Below are 17245 nucleotides of genomic sequence, written 5' to 3'. Positions count from 1 at the left end.
ATGGGGAGGGTGCAGCTTTTCAAATTGATTCATTCAATCTGGGTGCCATTTCTGTAAACGATCAAGGGAAACCGAGCAAGTCTTAGTACACAAAATAAAAAGCAATACGAGTATTTTTCAATATGATTAAACCCAGCATGTTTTTTTGGCTGAAAATCTGCTCCACCTAGCTCATTTTGTTAGGGTGGCAGAGGTGCGGGGAGAGCAGAGTCACTTCCTTCAGCGAGGTTGCTCTGCTCCAGGCCAGCGAGTGCCAAGAGGCAGCTGTGCCCCACGCGCCGTTCTCACAGCCCGGGGGAGCAGGCCGGTTTCAGGTGACCGTTCGCAAAGGTCACCACCTCCGCTGTTTGGTGAAAGAAAAACAAGTTTAAACACAGCCCACTCCTTGTCCCAGCTGCCTCGGCGACGAGGAAGCGAACGCAGCGCTGAGTGTGCTGCAGGTGCCTTGCACCCCACGGTGTATCGGACATTCACGGGCACGCACCCGCTGGAGCCCTGCAGCACGCGCCGCGGCCACATACGGAGGGTTCTGGCTGCCGTCAGTCTGCCATCAAAGCTGCACCTGCCGTGCTGGGTACTGCTATTTGTTCCGTGCTTTGCAGGTTTGTTGTTGGGGTGAGAAAAGCTGGGCCTTGAGCTATTCAGCTCCCTGCTATCTCGGCTGGTATCTGCGTCGTGCAGGTATCTGGTGATGCATATTAAAACAAGTAAGATAGCAAAGCGTATGCGCTTTGCACCGAGGGTCAGATACAGCCTGAAGGTTTTCTCCCCTGCTTCAATTTCAGCTTGTTTTGGTTTTTGGCCAGAGCTAGCCCCAAACTGCCCAACAGTACAGAGGATTGCAGCTACTTCATCTTCATTGGGAATTACGGCTAGCAATCTGTCAAATCAGACTTTTCCTCCCAAGAAAACTTAGAGCCAAATGCTTGGTGGTTTGCGCAAACTGCTTTGCTGTCAGATTTGCTATAATGTTCAGTGTTTACTTTAGGTTTGCCCACAGTGTAGCACTGGAGCATCAGAGCAGCATCTCGGAGCACTGTGTGGCTGTGCATTTAACGTGTCATGGGAGGAAAACTCGTCTGCAGGGTGCTCTATAAAGCACAAGCGAGTCGGTTCACAAGTCTGACGCTCCTTGGTCTGTTGATAACCCTCCTGTTGGCTTGCCAGCACTAGCACAGGACACTGATGAGCCTGTTTTTAAAACCCCAGGGTGGAAAATAACCAGGAGGGGAGTTACTGCCAAGTCAGAGCAGCAGAGATGCTGCAAATAGCGCAAGTGTTGTGCCTCCCAGTAAGCGAGCTTCCCAGCGCGGAGGCATTTTTGTTTACATAACCTGAAGCAGGCTCTGCTGTTTGGGCTGGATGTCTAAACAGTCGTTGAGAGCCAGCAAGCCATGCCTCAGGGTTGGCAATTTATTATTATTATTTTTTTCCAAGTAACTTCTGAACTTGTGGTCTGCTGAGCCAGAGGAAGGAGCGCTGCTGCCCCTGCAGTGCTCTGCAGCGAGGTCTGTCCAGCACAGGCCGGCTGCGGAGTCTGCGCCCCGGGAAGCCCAGAAGTCTGGATCTTTCCTAGAAACACCAGAGCAAGACAAAAGAGAAGAAGCGGGAGTTTTTCAAACACCAAATCCAAATAGGCTGTAAGGAAGAGCTGCCATCACTTGAGATGACGAGAGCTGGAAGCTCTTGTGTTCAAGTCGGTGCTGCCCTGAGCGAACAGAGGACGAAGCCCGGGGTGAGCCGTGTCGTGGCGCGAGGTGCGGGCTCTTTCTGGAGCTTCTGGAGACGACTTCTGCAGGTGTTGGTACTTTAGAAACAGTCGTCAAAAGTGAGCTTCGACACTGCATGTGAAAGAGAAGTTGCGGGTTTAATTTGAAGCAGTAATCAGCAGGAAAGCTACGAAGCCTCATGCACGCCCTTGACGCTACTGCTGTGTGTGGGGGCAGGCTTTGTCCAAAGCCAGCAGAACCTCTGCTGCTCCGGGTAGCACCCTGCGCTGCTCGCACAGCCGAGCTTCTCTGGAAGAAGTTTGTGTGCCTCCTCGTGCCCCTGAGGTTGCATTTCTCTGAAATGTCCCTCTCCCAGTCCTGCGAACCGGCGCGGCTGTGACTTTCGGCAGGGCGCAGGGGGCGTGCTGGGTGCCTGGGTGCGCCTTGGCTGTGCTAAGTCCCGTGCAGGTGGCAGGGCCTCGCCTCTCCAGACATCGCCACCAAAAGCACGCCGCTGTTCTGACACCTCTAGCGCCGCCAAGCCAGCACCATCAGCGTCTCCCCCAGGACCGCAGCACCCCGCACGCCTGCACACATGCAGAGCAACCTGAGCTAGGGACAGCCGCCAGCGCACGGTGCCACGAGCCTCTGCTGCACGTATGGGAGAATAGCAGGCATCTTAAAGACCCACATGCTTGATTTTAAACCGTACAGCTCCTGAGGCTGCTTTCAGCATGGATTTTGTGCCATCCAGAAGAGCTTTGGGCTCACGCCAGCTCCACGCACCCAGCGGCCAGGAGCATCGGCAGAGGGAGCCTGGCTCCAGCCCCCGCAGCGCCGTCCCGTGACTCCCGCGCAGAGCTCTGCGAGGTGAAATGCGGCGGCAAGAGGTGGCGGGTGGGGGACTAGCACCGCTCGCCTGATGCCACCGTGCTCCCTGGTCACCTGCTGCTAACCCTAAGCGTGGGCTGGTAACGCACAGACAGAACCGCAAGCAGTGTCCGAGTACGGCGATGTTTGGCAGCGCCGGGAGTTCCTCTGTGCTGATTTTGATGTTTTTAGTCAGGGTATGAGGTAGAGGAGAATTCTTATTACCTAATTAACAGCCTTCTTATTTCCAACTTGTGTCTGAAAAGCCTTTCTTTGGGGGGGGAGGGCTTTCTTCTTTCTCTTTTACGCAATCTCCATGCTTTATTCAATCTGTACTTTGCCTTTCAGCTAAACTACTTTATGTCCTAGTCATATTGAAGTATTTAAGGGCTTCTGCCCATTAGCATCTTTGTTCTAGGTCCTACAACATTCTGCCTGGTTTCAGAGCAACCAGCAATTCAGTTTTCACTGTTTGGGATAGTTAAACTATCCTAAGCACTTAAGATAGATTCTCTTCTGGAGACAGCACGTGGCTTAATTTACCTAGACCAAAAATACTCAGCAAAACACTTTGTTGAAATGAAAAACCAGGCTCTGTAAGGACGGATTTAAGTGACCGCCTGTGTTTCTTGGAGCAGCGCTGCTCTGAGCAGTGCAGATTTCCTCACCCACCCTGAAAACCGTCGGTGCCTGACACCCGTGCGAGCGCTGTGGGCAGCGAAGTGAAGCTCACGGCGCCCGGGTGGGTTTGCAGAGCGCTGTGCGTTTACAAAGCGCTGCGCATTTTTCAGACCACCCCCCCCCCCTCCCCAAAACCAGCAATCCAGTAGCTGTTCAGTGCTTCTAAGCCGTCTGTGTACGGTGTACCTACTTGCAGCTGCTCCTTGGAGCCAGGAGCTGGTTTCGGGCCATCCAGTGTCAGGTGTCTCTGGCTACCCCGCAAGCTGTCCTCCAAGGACGGAGGAACAGCTACCGTAAGGATGACTAAAACGAATCCTTTTCAACACACTGAAAACTACTACTTGAAGGTGACAAACCTTGTTGGAGCCCAGGCTTACGTTATTTCAACACCAAGAAAAAGAGCTCGTCCACCTTGCCAGCCTGGCTTTTGCTTCAGGCGAGCCACGAGCCGGCACCTGGAGGCAGGGTTCTCGCGGCGCTCATGCAGCTCCTGGCAGTGTTAAGACACTTCTGCAGCTCGAGAGGCAGCGTCTCATTCCTGGTGCCCTTTTCAGTGGTAATGGGCTGAGTTAGCCTAAACTTCCATGCCCGTGAGACTCCCCAAAGCAGCCCCTAACTCCGCACCAGGTATCCAGAAGCCAAACGAAGCACATCGAATGACAAGAAGCTCCAAGCACGGAGCTGTGACACCTTCCAGGCATAACAAGGACATGGACATCACAGTCTTTTTCCTTCTGTGAATAGAAAGGTGAACTTTGAAACAAATATCAAATTCTTAGTAGCTCGGGAAGGACGCATTTGGAGCATTCATTGAGTTGAATCACATTCTGCATACAAAAAATACTAAGATAATATTGTTTCCAATATTTACACACAGCATTTGTCAAGTTCTTGCTGTAAGAATTAGATTAGACAATTCTTTCCGGGCCAAAATCCAATTATGACTAAGTTTTTCGGAGGCAAGGAGCTTGGCAATCAGGTGGTACATGTTTCTGAAGCCTGTGGCTGGGGAACCGAAGGGTCCAATCGCACCTCCATCGTTACCTTGTCCGATTCCTATTCAAACTAATAAGAAAATGTGAGCAGGTTGGATACCTACGCTGTCTCTGCAGGAATCAAATGATGGTCGTTACTGGGGTGCACACAAGGACGGGGGTATTGGCAGCCAGCCCCAACTTATTTCAGATGGGAGGCTGCTGTTGCCAACTGCTTTGTAAAAGACGCTCATGCTCTGGAGAGAGCATCTTGTAAAGGGATGTTTGGAAATGTTTCTATGTCGGTGGTGTTCCGTTGCCAAAATGATGCCTGCTAGCCACAGGCGAGCTTTTATCACTGCATTTGAAAGACTTGTAAAGAAAAATTTCTAAACTGTTTCAAAATCTTCCAAAGTACTTCAGTGGGTTTTGAACTCATAAGCTGAAAAATATAAAAATGCAACCCTTTGAAAGTGGGTTGTGAGGACAAGGAAGGGGCATCAGAGATGCACAGCAGCTTTAGAGCAGGAGGTAATAGGAAAAGGACTCCCCAAGTTGTAGATGTTGCTTCTGTAGCGCATCACCACGGTGCAGCCATGAGCTGATGCCTGACCTGGCCCTGGAGTGAACAGAAGTATCAAGCCCCTGCCTAGCAGTTCTCCTTCCTTCTTTATGTCTGCTTTTAAGAAACCATTGTCATCCTGCATTGCTTTGTAATTCTAGGCCTCTTCAAAATACGCCGATTCAAAATCGAACTAATTCTCTTCCTAACATTCAGCTACAGATTTATTGACTCCTCACCCCTGCAGTCATAACACTCGGCATGCCCTCTGCCCACGGCGCCCTTGTGCATCCTGTCGTCTCCTGCAGGGACAATTCTGCACGTGGGGAGGTGCCTGGGGAGAGGGGCAGGGAAGTGGCACCCAGCGCTCTCCTGCGCCTGCATTGCTCCGTGTGGGCTGGAGCAAATCAGAGGGGACGGGCGCAGCATGCCGAGCCTGCTGCGGGGCATGGGGGTGTGCTGCCAGACCCCCATGTCCCGATGCCAGGCCCTTTGCAGCATCCTGCAGTGTCACGGGTGGCCCTGGGTGGCCCTCCACCCCCAACCCTGCCACCACCAGCAGCCGGGGCCACAACGGAAGGACGTAGCGACACTGAGTTGTGCAGAGCGGTTTTATTTTCAGCCTGGGCTTTGCTTCCCCTCCTTCCCAGCTGGGAGCGAGGCGGTGCCACCCTCCCCACCTTGTGTGTCCCCAGCACGGGGGTGGGGACAGGATCTGGGCACGGCTCACTCGGAGGCACGCTGGGTGTCGCAGCGCTCTCCCTGCCAGCCGCTGTAGCACTGGCAGCTGAAGCCTTCGGCCAGCTGGGACGCGTCCACGCCAGCAGCCAGGGTGCGCACCATGGGCTGGGGCTTTGTGGCTGTCAGGTCGATGGCGAAGCGGAGGGGGTCGAGTTGCAGGAAGCTCTCCGTGTCCCCGCTGCGTACGCAGCGGCCGTGGCCAGAGCACAGGCTCTGGCTGCACAGCTGGGCGCTGGTCGTCACGTTGACGATGTAGTGGCCCAGGGTCCCGTCCACGTAGTCCTTCAGCTTCAGGCACATCTCCTGCACAGGGAGGCGGCGTCACAGCCCCACCGTGGCGGCAGTGGGGGTCCTGCAGTCCCCGACCCCCCTCCCCAACTCACCTTGGAGGTGCTGTAGTTGGAGCTTCCCCAGAGCACGATGCCCGCAGCACCCTGAGCCGCGCTCTCCCCGATGGTGTTCACCAGGTCCTCCTGCGCCCGAGGGGAGAGGAGAGGTCATCTGGGCACGCTGCCACCCCACACCCCACCGAAAGCCACCTGGCGCCGAGCCATCGGCCACCTTCTCCCGGCACGGTGCCGCAAAGCCCCAGAGCGCCCTCGGTGCCCCGCACCCCGTCCCCACCAGCCCCACCTCGGAGAGGAAGTCAACGGTGTTGTCGAAGGCGATCTGGGCGTAGGGCAGGACAGGGACGGCGGTGGCGAGGACGCCGTTCTGGACGGCGAAGGCCTCGGCCACGCGGTAGCGGACGTAGCTGAGCACCTTGCCGGTGCCCTTGAGCTGGGGGGGCAGGTAGATGCTGGGGTAGAGCGCCCGGCTGCTGTTCCAGAGCCACCCCAGCTCCTGGTTGCGCTGGCGCTCCACCGCCGGGCAGGTGCCGTTGTAGTTCGGGCTGCCGAAGTCGTTGTTGTAGCAGTCGGGGAAGCCGTAGAAGCCCCAGTAGCCGCCGGGCCGCAGGCGCTCGCCCAGCTGCAGCGTCTGCTCCATGAAGTCGCGGGCGCCCTCCTCGTACTGCTGCTGGGCCACCTCCTCCACCAGGTCGGAGGGCCACTCCGGGTGCTGCTGCCGCACCAGCTCCTCCGACTTCTCGCGGTAGATGTCCATGGAGCCCCAGTCGCGGGCCCAGAGCGGGCGCCAGCTCTCCCAGTCGACGACAGCCAGCCCGCCGTATGTGGCGTTGGGCAGGGCGTCCTGCACGTCGCGGGCGGCCTGGCGGAGGTGGGCGGGCAGGCTGGCGTTCTGCGGCAGCCCCCCGTCCACCGGCACCCCCTGCGCGGAGTAGTGCGGGTAGAGCCCCAGGCGCTGGCTGTAGAAGAGCGTGACGTCCTGCCCCGCGAAGGCCTGCTGCGCGTTGGCCAGCACGTCGAAGACCCCGAGGGGCAGCGTGACGTTGTGCCACCGGGCGCACGGCTCGCTGGGCACGTTCCACACCGTGACGAAGGGGCGGCCGGTGAGGACGGGGCCGGGGCCGGTGGCGGGGGTCGGGGCGGGCAGGAGCAGCAGGGCCCAGCAGTGCCACCACCGCCACATGGTGCCCGGGGACGGCGGCGTGGGGGCACGCGGGGCTTTTATGGGCAGCCCGCAGGGACGCGGGGCCGCCGCCCGCCGCGGGTCGCAGTCACGGGCGGCCGGGGCCTGGCACGGCGGCGGGCCCTGGTTAATGAGTGACGGGGGGGGGGGGGGGACGGGACGGGGACAAGGTCGGGCTGCGGATGGGGCCGGCGCCGCCCGGTGCCCTCCGTGCCACCGCCGGGGCCTCCCCCCCACCGGCCACGCTCGCGGGGCGTGGCCAAATCCGGGCGTGGGCGTGGCCACGGCTGGGTGTGGGCGTGGCCCAATCCGGGCGTGGCCCAATCCGGGTGTGGGCGTGGCCCCGCCCTGGGGCACGCCCCCGGCGCTCCACGTGTGCCCCCCCCCCCGCCCCCCCCCGGCAAGGAGCCGCTGTCGCTCGGCGCCGCTTCGGCTTTAATCGCGGTGCGGCCGCGGGGGCTCGGCTCGGCGCCACGCCGCGCCCCGTCCCTCCCCTTACAACAGGAGAGGCCCCCCCCCGTGCCCTCCCCCTCCGTCCCCAGCCCCCCGGTGGGCAGCAGCCCCCAGCACCCGGGGCAGGGGAGGGGTGACCCCCCAGCCCCCCCCACCCCAAAAAGCTGCCGAGCAGGCGATTTAGGGCCAGTGTCCCACGGGTCCGCTACACCGCTGCAGAAAGGGGGTGCCGGGGGGCCCCGTCGCAGTCCGGCGAGGCTAGAGCCAGCCCAGGAGCAGCAGCAGCAGCAGCACCCCCCCCGGTCCCACGGGCGTCGGGGGGCCGGGGGCTCCCCCACGAGGTCCCACTGGCTGCTGGCAGCCGCTGCCCTGCCAGCCCTGGTAGCAGTGGCAGCGGAAGTTGGTCCGTAGGAAGCGGGTGTCGGCGGGGGACAGGCGGCCCTCGGCCCAGAGGAGGGGGCGCTGGGGTTGCTCCGCGTCCCGGCGCCGCAGCTGGAAGCTGGTGGGGTTGAGGTGCAGGAAGACGTCGGCGGCGCTGTCCTGGCGCAGGCAGCGGCCCTGACCCTGGCACAGCACCGTGCTGCAGAGCTGCGCTGCCGTCGTGACGTTGACGATGTAGCGGCCCAGGTCCCCCTCCAGGTAGTTCTTGATGGTCTGGCACGACTCCTGGGGGAAAGAAAAGGGGTCATCAGGGGCGTGCTGGGGTGCCCCAGGGTGCATCCCAGGTGGAGAGGACAGCCCTGTCCTCGAGCTGTCAGTGCCCCCCCACCCCTCACCCAGGCGGACCCCAAACCTACCCGGTTTTTGGTGTAGTCTGCGTCACCCCAGAAGATGACCCCGGCCGCACCCAGTGCCGCGCTCTCACCGATGGTGGAGATCAGGTCCGGCTGCAGGGACAGAGCCTGGTTAGTGCCCACGGGCCCCATGAAGCACAGGGTGTCCCAAAGAGACCCGTGCCATGGGGCGAGGGGTCTGTCCCAGCTCCTCAGAGAGGAGCCTGCTCCCAGACCCTCCTCCCTGGGGCTGGGCTGACCAGCGCAGGAGCTGTGGGCTCTCGCACCTCAGGGTCCCGGCTGCAAGGACCCACGCGTCCAGTGACACCTCCCAGGGGAGGGGATGTGGGGACAGCAGCCAGCACCCTGGCCAGCCCAGAACCTCTTTTCTTCACGGGTTGAGGCCACCCATGGATGGGATGAGGACAGCCCAACAGCACAGCCACGGGGCGGCCCCGCCATCAGCCCTACCTGGCTGAGCACGTCCATCTTGCGGATGTAGGTGGGCCGGGTGTAGACGAAGACAGGCAGGCTGTAGCCGTCATGGTGCTGCTGCGAGATGCGCATGGCCTCCATCACCCGCGCCCGCACGAACTTGCGGCTGTTGGGGGTGGAGGCCAGGAGGGGGTCGAGGTAGATGGAGGGGTAGAGCGCCATGCTCTCCTTCCACAGCCACGCCAGCTGGTCGTTGCGCGTCTTCTCCACGTCCGGGCACTGCCCCGTGTAGCTCTCCTTGTTCTTGCTGTAGTCGTGGTTGTAGCAGTCGGGGAAGAGGTAGAAGCCCCAGAGCTGCTTGGGGCGGAAGCTCTTGGCCGAGCGCAGCGTGCTCACCATGAACTGCCGCGCCGCCGACTCGAACTCGAAGACGGCCTGCTTGTTCACCTCCTCGAGGGACCGGTGGGGCTGCCGCTGCACCACCAGCTGCCGCGACACCTCCTGGTAGACGTCCTTGGGCTTCCAGTTGCGCACCCAAATGGGCCGCCACTCCTCCCAGTCGATGACGGCCAGCCCCTCCTTGGCGGGCGAGCGGATGTACTTGCCGATGCCCTCCTGGAGCCGGGCGAGGTGCTCGGCCAGGCTGCTGCGCTGGGGCACGCCGCCGTTGACGGCCACACGCTGGCTGGTGTAGTAGGGGTAGAGCCCCAGGCGCTCCTTGTAGAAGATGGTGAGGTTCTGGTCCACGAAGCCCTCGTTGGGCGACGCCTGCAGGTCGAAGATGCTGAAGTCCAGGGCCACCTGGAAGCGGGGCTTGCAGTCCTGCGTGGGCACGTTCCAGGCCACCAGGAACGGCCGCCGGGTCAGCAGCGGGGCCGCCGACGGCTTCTCGGGGGGCTGCCGGGCCAGGGCCAGCAGCGCCAGCCAGGGCAGCGGCAGCGCCGCCGCGCAGCCCCCGCGCATCGTGCGGGCACCGGGCGGGGGGCGAGCCCGGCCCCGCTCCCCTCCCTCCGCCTCCGCCGCCTTTGTCCGGGACAAAGCGACCGGGGCGCGGCCGGCGCGGGGCAGCCACGTGCGGCGGGGCCGCCCGCTCCCGCTCCCGGTGCGGGCCCGGCGCCGGGACCCGCCGCCGCCCCGCGCCCCCTCCCCGCCCGCGGTGCCGGTGCCGGCGCCCGGTCCCCGCCGCCCGCCCGCCGCCGGCCCCGCTCCGGCCCCGCTCCCGCCGCGCTGCCCGGGCGCCGCCCCCCCGCCGCCCGCTTTAAGCCGCCCGGCGCGCACCACGCCCGCCGCCGCGGGGGAGCCGCCCCCCCGCCGCCCGCCCGGCCCGGCCCGGCCCGGCCCCGCCCGCGGCCCAGCCCCGGGCCCGGGGGCGCCGCTGAGCGGGAGGTGCCGGCGGCGCGGAGCGGGGCGGCCAGGCCGCGGCTGCGGGGGGGCAGCGCCCCGGGAACGGCCCGGCCCCCCCCCCGCACACCGCGCTTGGTACGGCCCGGCCGGCCTCGCGCGGCGGGGGGCGGGGCCCGGGCGAGGGGCGGGGCCGCCGGCAGGGGGCGCCAGGGGGCGGGGGTGGCCCCGGGGCGGTGTCACCGCGGCGGTGCGGGTGGCCGCGGGGTGGTGGCGGCCCCACGGTGGTGCCCCCAAGGCAGTGGTGTCCCCAGGGCCATGGTGTCCCCCCATAGCGGTGTCCCCAGGGAGGCGGTGTCCCCACAGAGGTGTCCCCACAGAGGTGTCCCCAGGGCGGGGACGTGTGTGCCCAGCAGGAGCCAGGCCGCCCTGAGCAGGCCATTCGGTGCTGGGGACGGGGACAGGGAGCGGCGGACGCGGCGGTGGCTGTCCCCACGTCCTGCCCGCGCCCGGCGAGCGAGGGTGGCAGGAGGGAAGGCAGCGCCCGAGCGTCACCGCCAGCAGGGATGAAGTCAGCCCCAAGGCAGCTGGGGAGAGGCTGGGCCACCGCAGCCCCGCCGCCATCTGCTCCCGGAGCGACACGGCGGGGACAAACAGTCCTGTGCCGGGACCCTCCCCGCCCCGGTGTCCCCTCGGCAGGCAGCGGGGACAGCGCCCGACCGGCCTCGGCGCCCTCCAGGAGCCCTGGCTGCTGGGGACACGGGGACGGCCGCTCCCCACGGTGTCCCCGTCCCTGCCGGTGCCAGCTCACCCCCTGTCCCCGTCCCCGGGAATGAATGCGCCACGAGGACAGGAACGTCACCCAGCGGTAGCGGTGGCCCCCACCCGCCCGCCGCCGCCAGGACGGGGACTGCGGGGACAGGAGCCACCCAGCCCGGACAAGGGTGGGGAGCCCAGGGCGAGCCCGGCCGGCGCGGGGAAGGAAGCGGGGCTGAATCTCCGGAAGCGCTCCCCGGGGACGGGAGCGCCATCGTGTCACCACCCCGAGGCCGTCCCCGTCCCCTCTGTGGGGTCCAGCCCGGGCTGTCTCCCGCGGGTGGCTTTGGGGCTCCGTCCGCGTCTGGCCTGGGATCCCGCAGCGCCCACGGTGCCGCCGGGGCTGCCAGCAGAGCTGCCGCTGCCCTGCCAAAGAACCTCCGCCAAGAGCCAAGAACTCTGCGCGCCGGCGGGCACTGCCCTTCCCCTCCGTGCCGCCTGCTGGGGCCGTAAACAGGCGCAAGGAACGCCTCAAATTTTCCATCCCCGTGCGCCGGAGGCCGGGTGGCACCCGTGGTGGCCGCGGGGTCAGGGCTGGGCGGGCTGCGGGGGCGCAGGAGCGGGGCCCGGCCGCGCGTCGCAGCGGGACGCGGAGCTGCCCGGGGCCGAGCCAGGGTGGCCGCATTGTTCTGCCGCGCCCGGCCGTGACGCCCGCCGCTGGGACGCCGCGAGCCGTCCCCGCCGGGGTCGGTCCCCACGGGACAGCAGGCAGAGCCGGTGCTCCGGGGCCCGGCCCGGTGGCAGCATCCCCACGAGCCGCGCCGGCTGCTCTCATTAAACCCTTCGTCAGCGGCTCGTTTTGCAGCCGGCCGGCGTGGAGGAAATGATGCGAGGCACATGCGGTGGCAGGAAAACGCTCGCGGGGCTGCGGGGTCGAGCAGGATGCAGGGCTGCGCTGAGATCATGCTCGCTCCGTCCGGCGGGGCCGGGACAGCAGGCGGCATCCCGGCGTGGGGTCACGGCGGCGATGAGAAACTCGTCAGCTGGGCGCAACTGACGAGGCCCCGATTTGTCAGGCGGGTGATTAAGGAGCGGACGCGCAGATCCTGTCCCTGCGGGGCTCCGGGCAGGGGTGGGAAGAGGTCGGCCTGAGTCAGCGCGGCCCGGCCGCACGCAGCTCAGGGCAGGATTTTCACTCGGTTTGGGAAGAGGAGCTGGCTCCAGCAGCTCGTTAAGCGGCAGGTCCCAAATCCCAAGCAGGGGCACCAAAGGTGTCGCTGCTAACGGCCCCGGCGCGTGCAGCACGGCGGCAGAACCCTCCCTGCTGGCGCTCGCCCGAGCGGCCTTCTCCGAGCGCTTCTGCCCACTTGGGAAAAAATCCGCGAGCAGGCAGAGAGCCCAGCAGCTCGGACTCACCGAGCACCGCATTACCGAGCCCCCACCCGCCCGTGTCCCTGCGGCCCCCCCCAGGCACGGCACCGTGCCGGAGGACGCCGGGAGCCGCTGGGTTTCGCCACCGCTTTGGCGCCAGGCAGCGGGAGGCGGCTGCGGTTTCGCAGAGGAGAAGCCGAGATCCCTCGGGTCCCCGAAACCTCCCTCCTCGCGCGGGCTCCCGGCCCCAGCCCTCCCCAGTGAGCCGCTCCCAACCTTGCGGGATCTACAAACAATTTTATTGAAATTTAACAAAAGTAGACAGATGCACTCGGAGGCAGAGGAAGGACCACGAATAGTGTACGTTTCTCAACCCCCCGCTTCCTATCCACACGCTAGAGGAGCAGGAACCCTGGTGTCGGCGAGGACGCTTCGGCTGCACATCCACACGGGAAAGCACAAAGTTGCACGGAGGTGGTAAAAAAAAAAAAAGAAATAACACACGGCAAGGAAACCTTCCTTTTTTTCGCTTGCTCCAACGACACAGGGGACACAGGTACTATTTACAGCGATCTTCACATTTTTCCGGGTGCCTTCAGACGCTCCCGAGGACCCTCCAGGCCGGGGAGGAGAAGCAGGGCGAGGCAGATCGGCGCCTGCCCGCGCGGCTTCGCCGAGTCTCGGCGGGGAGAAGAGGGTGGGAGAAGGCGAGTTTCTGGGGGAAGCGCGGCTCGCTGCCCTGGGGGGAGGGAGGAGGGGCAGGGCAGCCTCTCAGCGAGAACAAAGCGGCCCCAGAGAGGCGGTTTTCGAGGAGATTGCGGTCTGAGCCCGACTCGGAGCAGGTGGCGTGAATAAAAAACTCTTCGGGGGGGGGATTGTCTGAAGACAGACCCTTTCAAGCAAGCGGGAGAACAAAAGATGTCGAGAGAGGCGCCCAGCATCACAGTGTAGACCAGCTCCCCGCTGGAGCCCTGCCCGGCACAGCCGCCTCGCCCTCCGTGCCCGCCCTGTCACTGGAACAGCGGGTGGGGGACGCGGAGGGAAGAGGTGGTGACAGGAAGACGGCAACAGCCACGCCGCGGTTATCTCCCCGAAGCCAGGAATGTGGCCCCGCGCCCGGGCCGCCCCAGCTGGGCATGGGGATGGATACATCCAACGCAGACGCCGATAGGGCCGGCAGCCAAGCGCCAGCAGCTTAAATCAAAAAAAAATCGAGGTAGCGAACGTCTGAAGTGCTCAGAAAGTAAATAAGTTCTGGGACGAAAGAGCGGGGAAGCCGGGCGGGCTGCTGCCGGGCGGGCTGCTGCGGGAGCGGGCTCGGGGCAGGCTGACACGCGGCTCCTGGGGCCACCGCTGGTCCCGCAGCAGCCGGCCTGGAGCCCCGGGGCCCGCTGGCAGGGGCGGGAGATTTTCGGGTGCGGCTGAGGCACCCCCGGCCTCGAGCAGGAAGGGAGAGGAGTAGAAAGCAGGACCTTCCGGAACGGAGCAGAGAGCCTCCCGTTAAAGTGCATCGCGTTTCTCCTCCTGCCGCCAGCTGGGGCGCGGGGGGAACCGTAGTTCACATCGCCAGGGAGATTTCCAAGCCGGGGCAGGCCCAGCGGCCGATTGTTTGCAAGGGACGGGGAGGGAAGCGATGATTTCCTTCCTGCCGGGCTCTGCCGAGGCCGATCCCATCGGGAGGTACCGGCGAGAGGGAGGGCGAAGCTGAGGCGATGCCCGGCCCCGCGGCAGCGAGGGGCCGTGCCCTGCAGGAGCCAACTCGCTCCCGCGGCGCAGGCGGCGCTGCCGGGGAGGAACCCGGGGGGCCCCGCGGCGCGGGCAGCAGTGGGGCCCAGCTCCCCGGGGCCAGCGGGCAGCGCGAGCGGGGAACGCGTGCGGGGAAGGGACGGGGGTCCGAGGAAACGGCACCCGATCTCCGCCCTGCGAGGAGCGCAGCACCCACCGGGCGTGCGGCCAGCCCGGCTCCCGGTCACCCTCCGTCAGAGCCAGCGGGGAGCTCCGCGCAGCGCCGCGGTGCCGGCCACCTGGCCGCCGGGCAGCGGGTCACCTTGCCCTGGCTCTCCCGGGGCATACCTGAGAAGCAGGGGGCTTTGTCTGGTGAGAAGTGCAGGCTCGCTCTCCCTCCGACAGCTCAAACGCAGCAGCTCGCGCGCAGTTCCAGTTACCCATCCAACCGTCGGCTAGAGGCTACAAAAGAGATTTCAAGTCTTCTGACTCAAGCAGGGATGTTTGTAAGCAGTCGTTGCGCAAGGCCACCCATCTCCTGCGAGGAGCAGCAGCCGAGCACAGCCCGGCCGAGCCCGCTCCGTCCCGCCTTGCCCCCGGGCGAGGGGAGAGCCACAATCCACGCCTGAGCGTCCTCCTTCGTCCGAGCGCCCTCCGCTTCGCCGGGAACTCGGGGCAGCCTCGTGCGGTGACACTCGGGGCAGTCCCGCCCGTGGGCAGCAGCACCCGGCGGTCACACCTCGCAGATGATCACGGGGAAATCCACATGGATGCGAGGGTGCTCCAGTTTCACTATACCCTGAAAGAAGAGGCAGGGTGGTGGGCAAGGGGCGGCACGGGGACACAGCAAGCGCTCCGGAGGCAGGCAAAGCTCCGCGAGTCGCCCCGCGCGGTGTCGGCAGCACGGAGGCCATCGTGCCCCCGAGGAGCTGGGCCAGGAACCGGTCCCCGAAGCCGCCGCGGCACCGGGTACCCGCGAGCGGCCGCGCGCGACGCAGAAGCGCTCTGCCCTTTGCCCTCATCCCTGGGGAGCCAACGAGGCGCGGCCGCTGCCGCCCACGGCGGGTCTGGAGCGCAGCCGGGCGCGGGAGGAGGGAGCCGCTCCGCCAGGCACTGCCCGTGCGGCAGCTGAGGCGTGACTGGCAGAGAGCGGCTGCCTGGGCTGCTGCCCCGGCACCTCGCATCCACGGGATTTAAAAGACTGAAAAGAGCTCTCTGAGAGAATGCAGCGAGGGCAGCTGGCACGCAAGAAAAGCGGCTTTCTGTCCAGAGGGGGTGCTGCTGAATGCACGCTCCGTCCGCGCCAGCTACAGGCGCCTTTCCCATGCTCCGGGGCAAGCGTCCTCCTGTCCCGGCACCGCCAGGACCCAGTCGCCGGGCGGCAGCGGGAGCGGGGCTCCATGCCCGCCGGGGCGAGAAGCGCGTGCCTGCTTGGCAGGAGCAGGATAAAGGCCCACAGAAAAACCTGGCCCAGCGAAGAGCCGCTCTGTGCCCTCTCCAGCTGGGCCAAGCTCTCCCACTGGGCGGGTTTTAACCCGCACCGAGGAGGGCTGGGACGCAGCTCCCCATTCCACGCCCCGCCGCTGTCCTGAGGACAGCAGAGCCTGTCCTGCCGGGGGCTGCCCACCCCTGGAGCACACCAACAGCTCCCCCTGGGCTCACGCTCGAGCCCTGCCTTTCTGTGTACCTCAGAGAGACTCCTGCAGGGTGCTCTGCAGCCAGGCTTCCTCCTCCCTTCTTGCCACTTACGCCCCGGAGAAGCTTCCCTACACTTCAGTCATCTTTCTCCCGCACCCCGATTAGCGTCCCACCCCCTGCCTGGCTTCACCACATTCCCTTATTTTGAGGGAGCGCTGAATCCTGAGCACCTCCGAGGAGGGAAAAACATCACTGGCAGCACCGTTGTCACCACCGAGCTGCAAGGGGGATGGGCACGCTCGTGTCAGCACGTGACTGGCTTCGGCTGCTGCGCCCAAACCCTCCGCAGCGATGTGACAGCTGCGCGAACACCTGCGCCTCAGGGAAGGTGTTTGGTGATGGGATGCCACGGCCTGGCACTGCACCCTGCCGCGCACGCCTAGGTGAGCCATCTCCCGGCCTGGTGGCTCTGAAGGACTGGGGCTCTGCTCCTCCCTGGAAAGGGAGCCTGGAGGGTGTCACCGTCTCCCCCTCCTCTGCCACAGCCTGGCAAGGTGCCGTGGGGGAGCTGGGACACCCGGCAGCCGCGCCTCGGGAGTAGGAGCTGTGGGAATAGCAGAAAGCCAACGCTCCCCCTGCAGTAGGGTGCCCCGAGGTTTCCCCCTAACCCCGAGGCATGCAGGAGCTGCTGCAAGGCCAGGACCGCGGGCGCAAGCAGGACGTTTCGGCACCTGCCTTCCCCCAGCCCTCTGCGCATGGTACCTGAGGTATCAGGTTCTTGTGGATCCTCTTCAGCTTGGCACGCTTCCTCCCGTTCTTGGTAACGATTGTCTCCTCATAGAACTCGTGGGCAAGGTCCCCGTCCTCGTCGTAGTACATGGAGCTGCGGGAAGGCACGGGGCGGGGGGGGACGTCAGAGAGGCGGCAGCGCCAACGGCCCCGGCGCTCGGTGGCTGCTCCGGGCCGGCCGCGGGGCCCGGCGGGGAGGCGGTGGCAGGGGCGGCCCCTCCCGTTCCGTCCAGCCCGCTCCCGGCTCCAGACGCTGCCGGCGGGCCCGGGGCCGCCGCGTCCCGGCCGCTGCCGCGGGGATGCGCCGCGGGCCCGCTCCGGGAGGGATGCAGCGGCGGCCGCGTTGCCACGGCAACGGCCCCATAGCAACGGCCCCATAGCAACCGCCCCATGGCAACCCCCCCCCGCCCACTCACTCCCCCGTTGCCACGGCAACGCCCTCCCCTCCCCTCTCTCACCCGCGGCGCGTGAAGACGAAGGGGGTGGCGGCGCGCGCTCCCCGCGGCCGGGCCAGGGCCTGCTGCCCGCCGGGGCCCTCGGCGCCGCCGCCGCCCGCCGCCGAGGAGGCGAAGGGCCACAGCCCCCGCGACTTGGAGCCGCTGGCGCCCATGGCGGCGGCGGCGGCGGCGGGGCCCCGAGGCGGCGAGGGGAAGGGGCGGGGCGGGGCGGGGCGGGGCGGGCGGCGGCACCGACGAGCTCCCGGCCGCCTCCTGCCTGCGCCGCCGCCGCTGCGTTGCGACACTTCCGGCGCGCGGCGGCGCCCCCCGCACGTGACAGCGAGGCCACGTGACAGCGAGGCCACGTGACAGCGGAGCCCGCCTCCCACCCCACCCCTTCCCTCCCCGTCGCACCGCGAAGCGCGAGGCCGCGGGTTCGAGTCCCGGCGCCGCCCCCCCC

The 17245-nt window shown here is 65.5% G+C and overlaps 2 protein-coding genes across 2 annotated transcripts; both read right to left on the bottom strand.

Annotated features, from left to right (window-relative positions):
- Positions 1-5393: 5393 nt before the first annotated feature.
- Positions 5394-9883, bottom strand: LOC308200487 (uncharacterized protein). Its single transcript, XM_080606351.1, has 6 exons — positions 8765-9883; positions 8318-8407; positions 7780-8186; positions 6171-7500; positions 5921-6010; positions 5394-5840 (listed from the first exon to the last, which is right to left on the bottom strand). Exons 1-6 carry the CDS (start codon positions 9689-9691, stop codon positions 5523-5525), a joined length of 3162 nt encoding a protein of 1053 aa, XP_080462477.1. The 5' UTR covers positions 9692-9883; the 3' UTR covers positions 5394-5522.
- A 2590-nt stretch (positions 9884-12473) lies between these two features.
- TUSC2 (tumor suppressor 2, mitochondrial calcium regulator) lies at positions 12474-17179 on the bottom strand. The gene is made up of 3 exons (XM_080605485.1): positions 16807-17179; positions 16322-16442; positions 12474-14720 (listed from the first exon to the last, which is right to left on the bottom strand). The coding sequence occupies exons 1-3, from the start codon at positions 16956-16958 to the stop codon at positions 14655-14657; spliced, it is 339 nt and encodes a 112-aa protein (XP_080461611.1). The 5' UTR covers positions 16959-17179; the 3' UTR covers positions 12474-14654.
- Positions 17180-17245: the final 66 nt, after the last annotated feature.

This window comes from Anser brachyrhynchus (genome assembly GCF_964034855.1).
Source record: "Anser brachyrhynchus genome assembly, chromosome: 10".
NCBI lineage: Eukaryota > Metazoa > Chordata > Aves > Anseriformes > Anatidae > Anser > Anser brachyrhynchus.
Note: the sequence above shows the minus strand (reverse complement) of the source record. Positions and strands in the feature narration are given on the sequence as shown.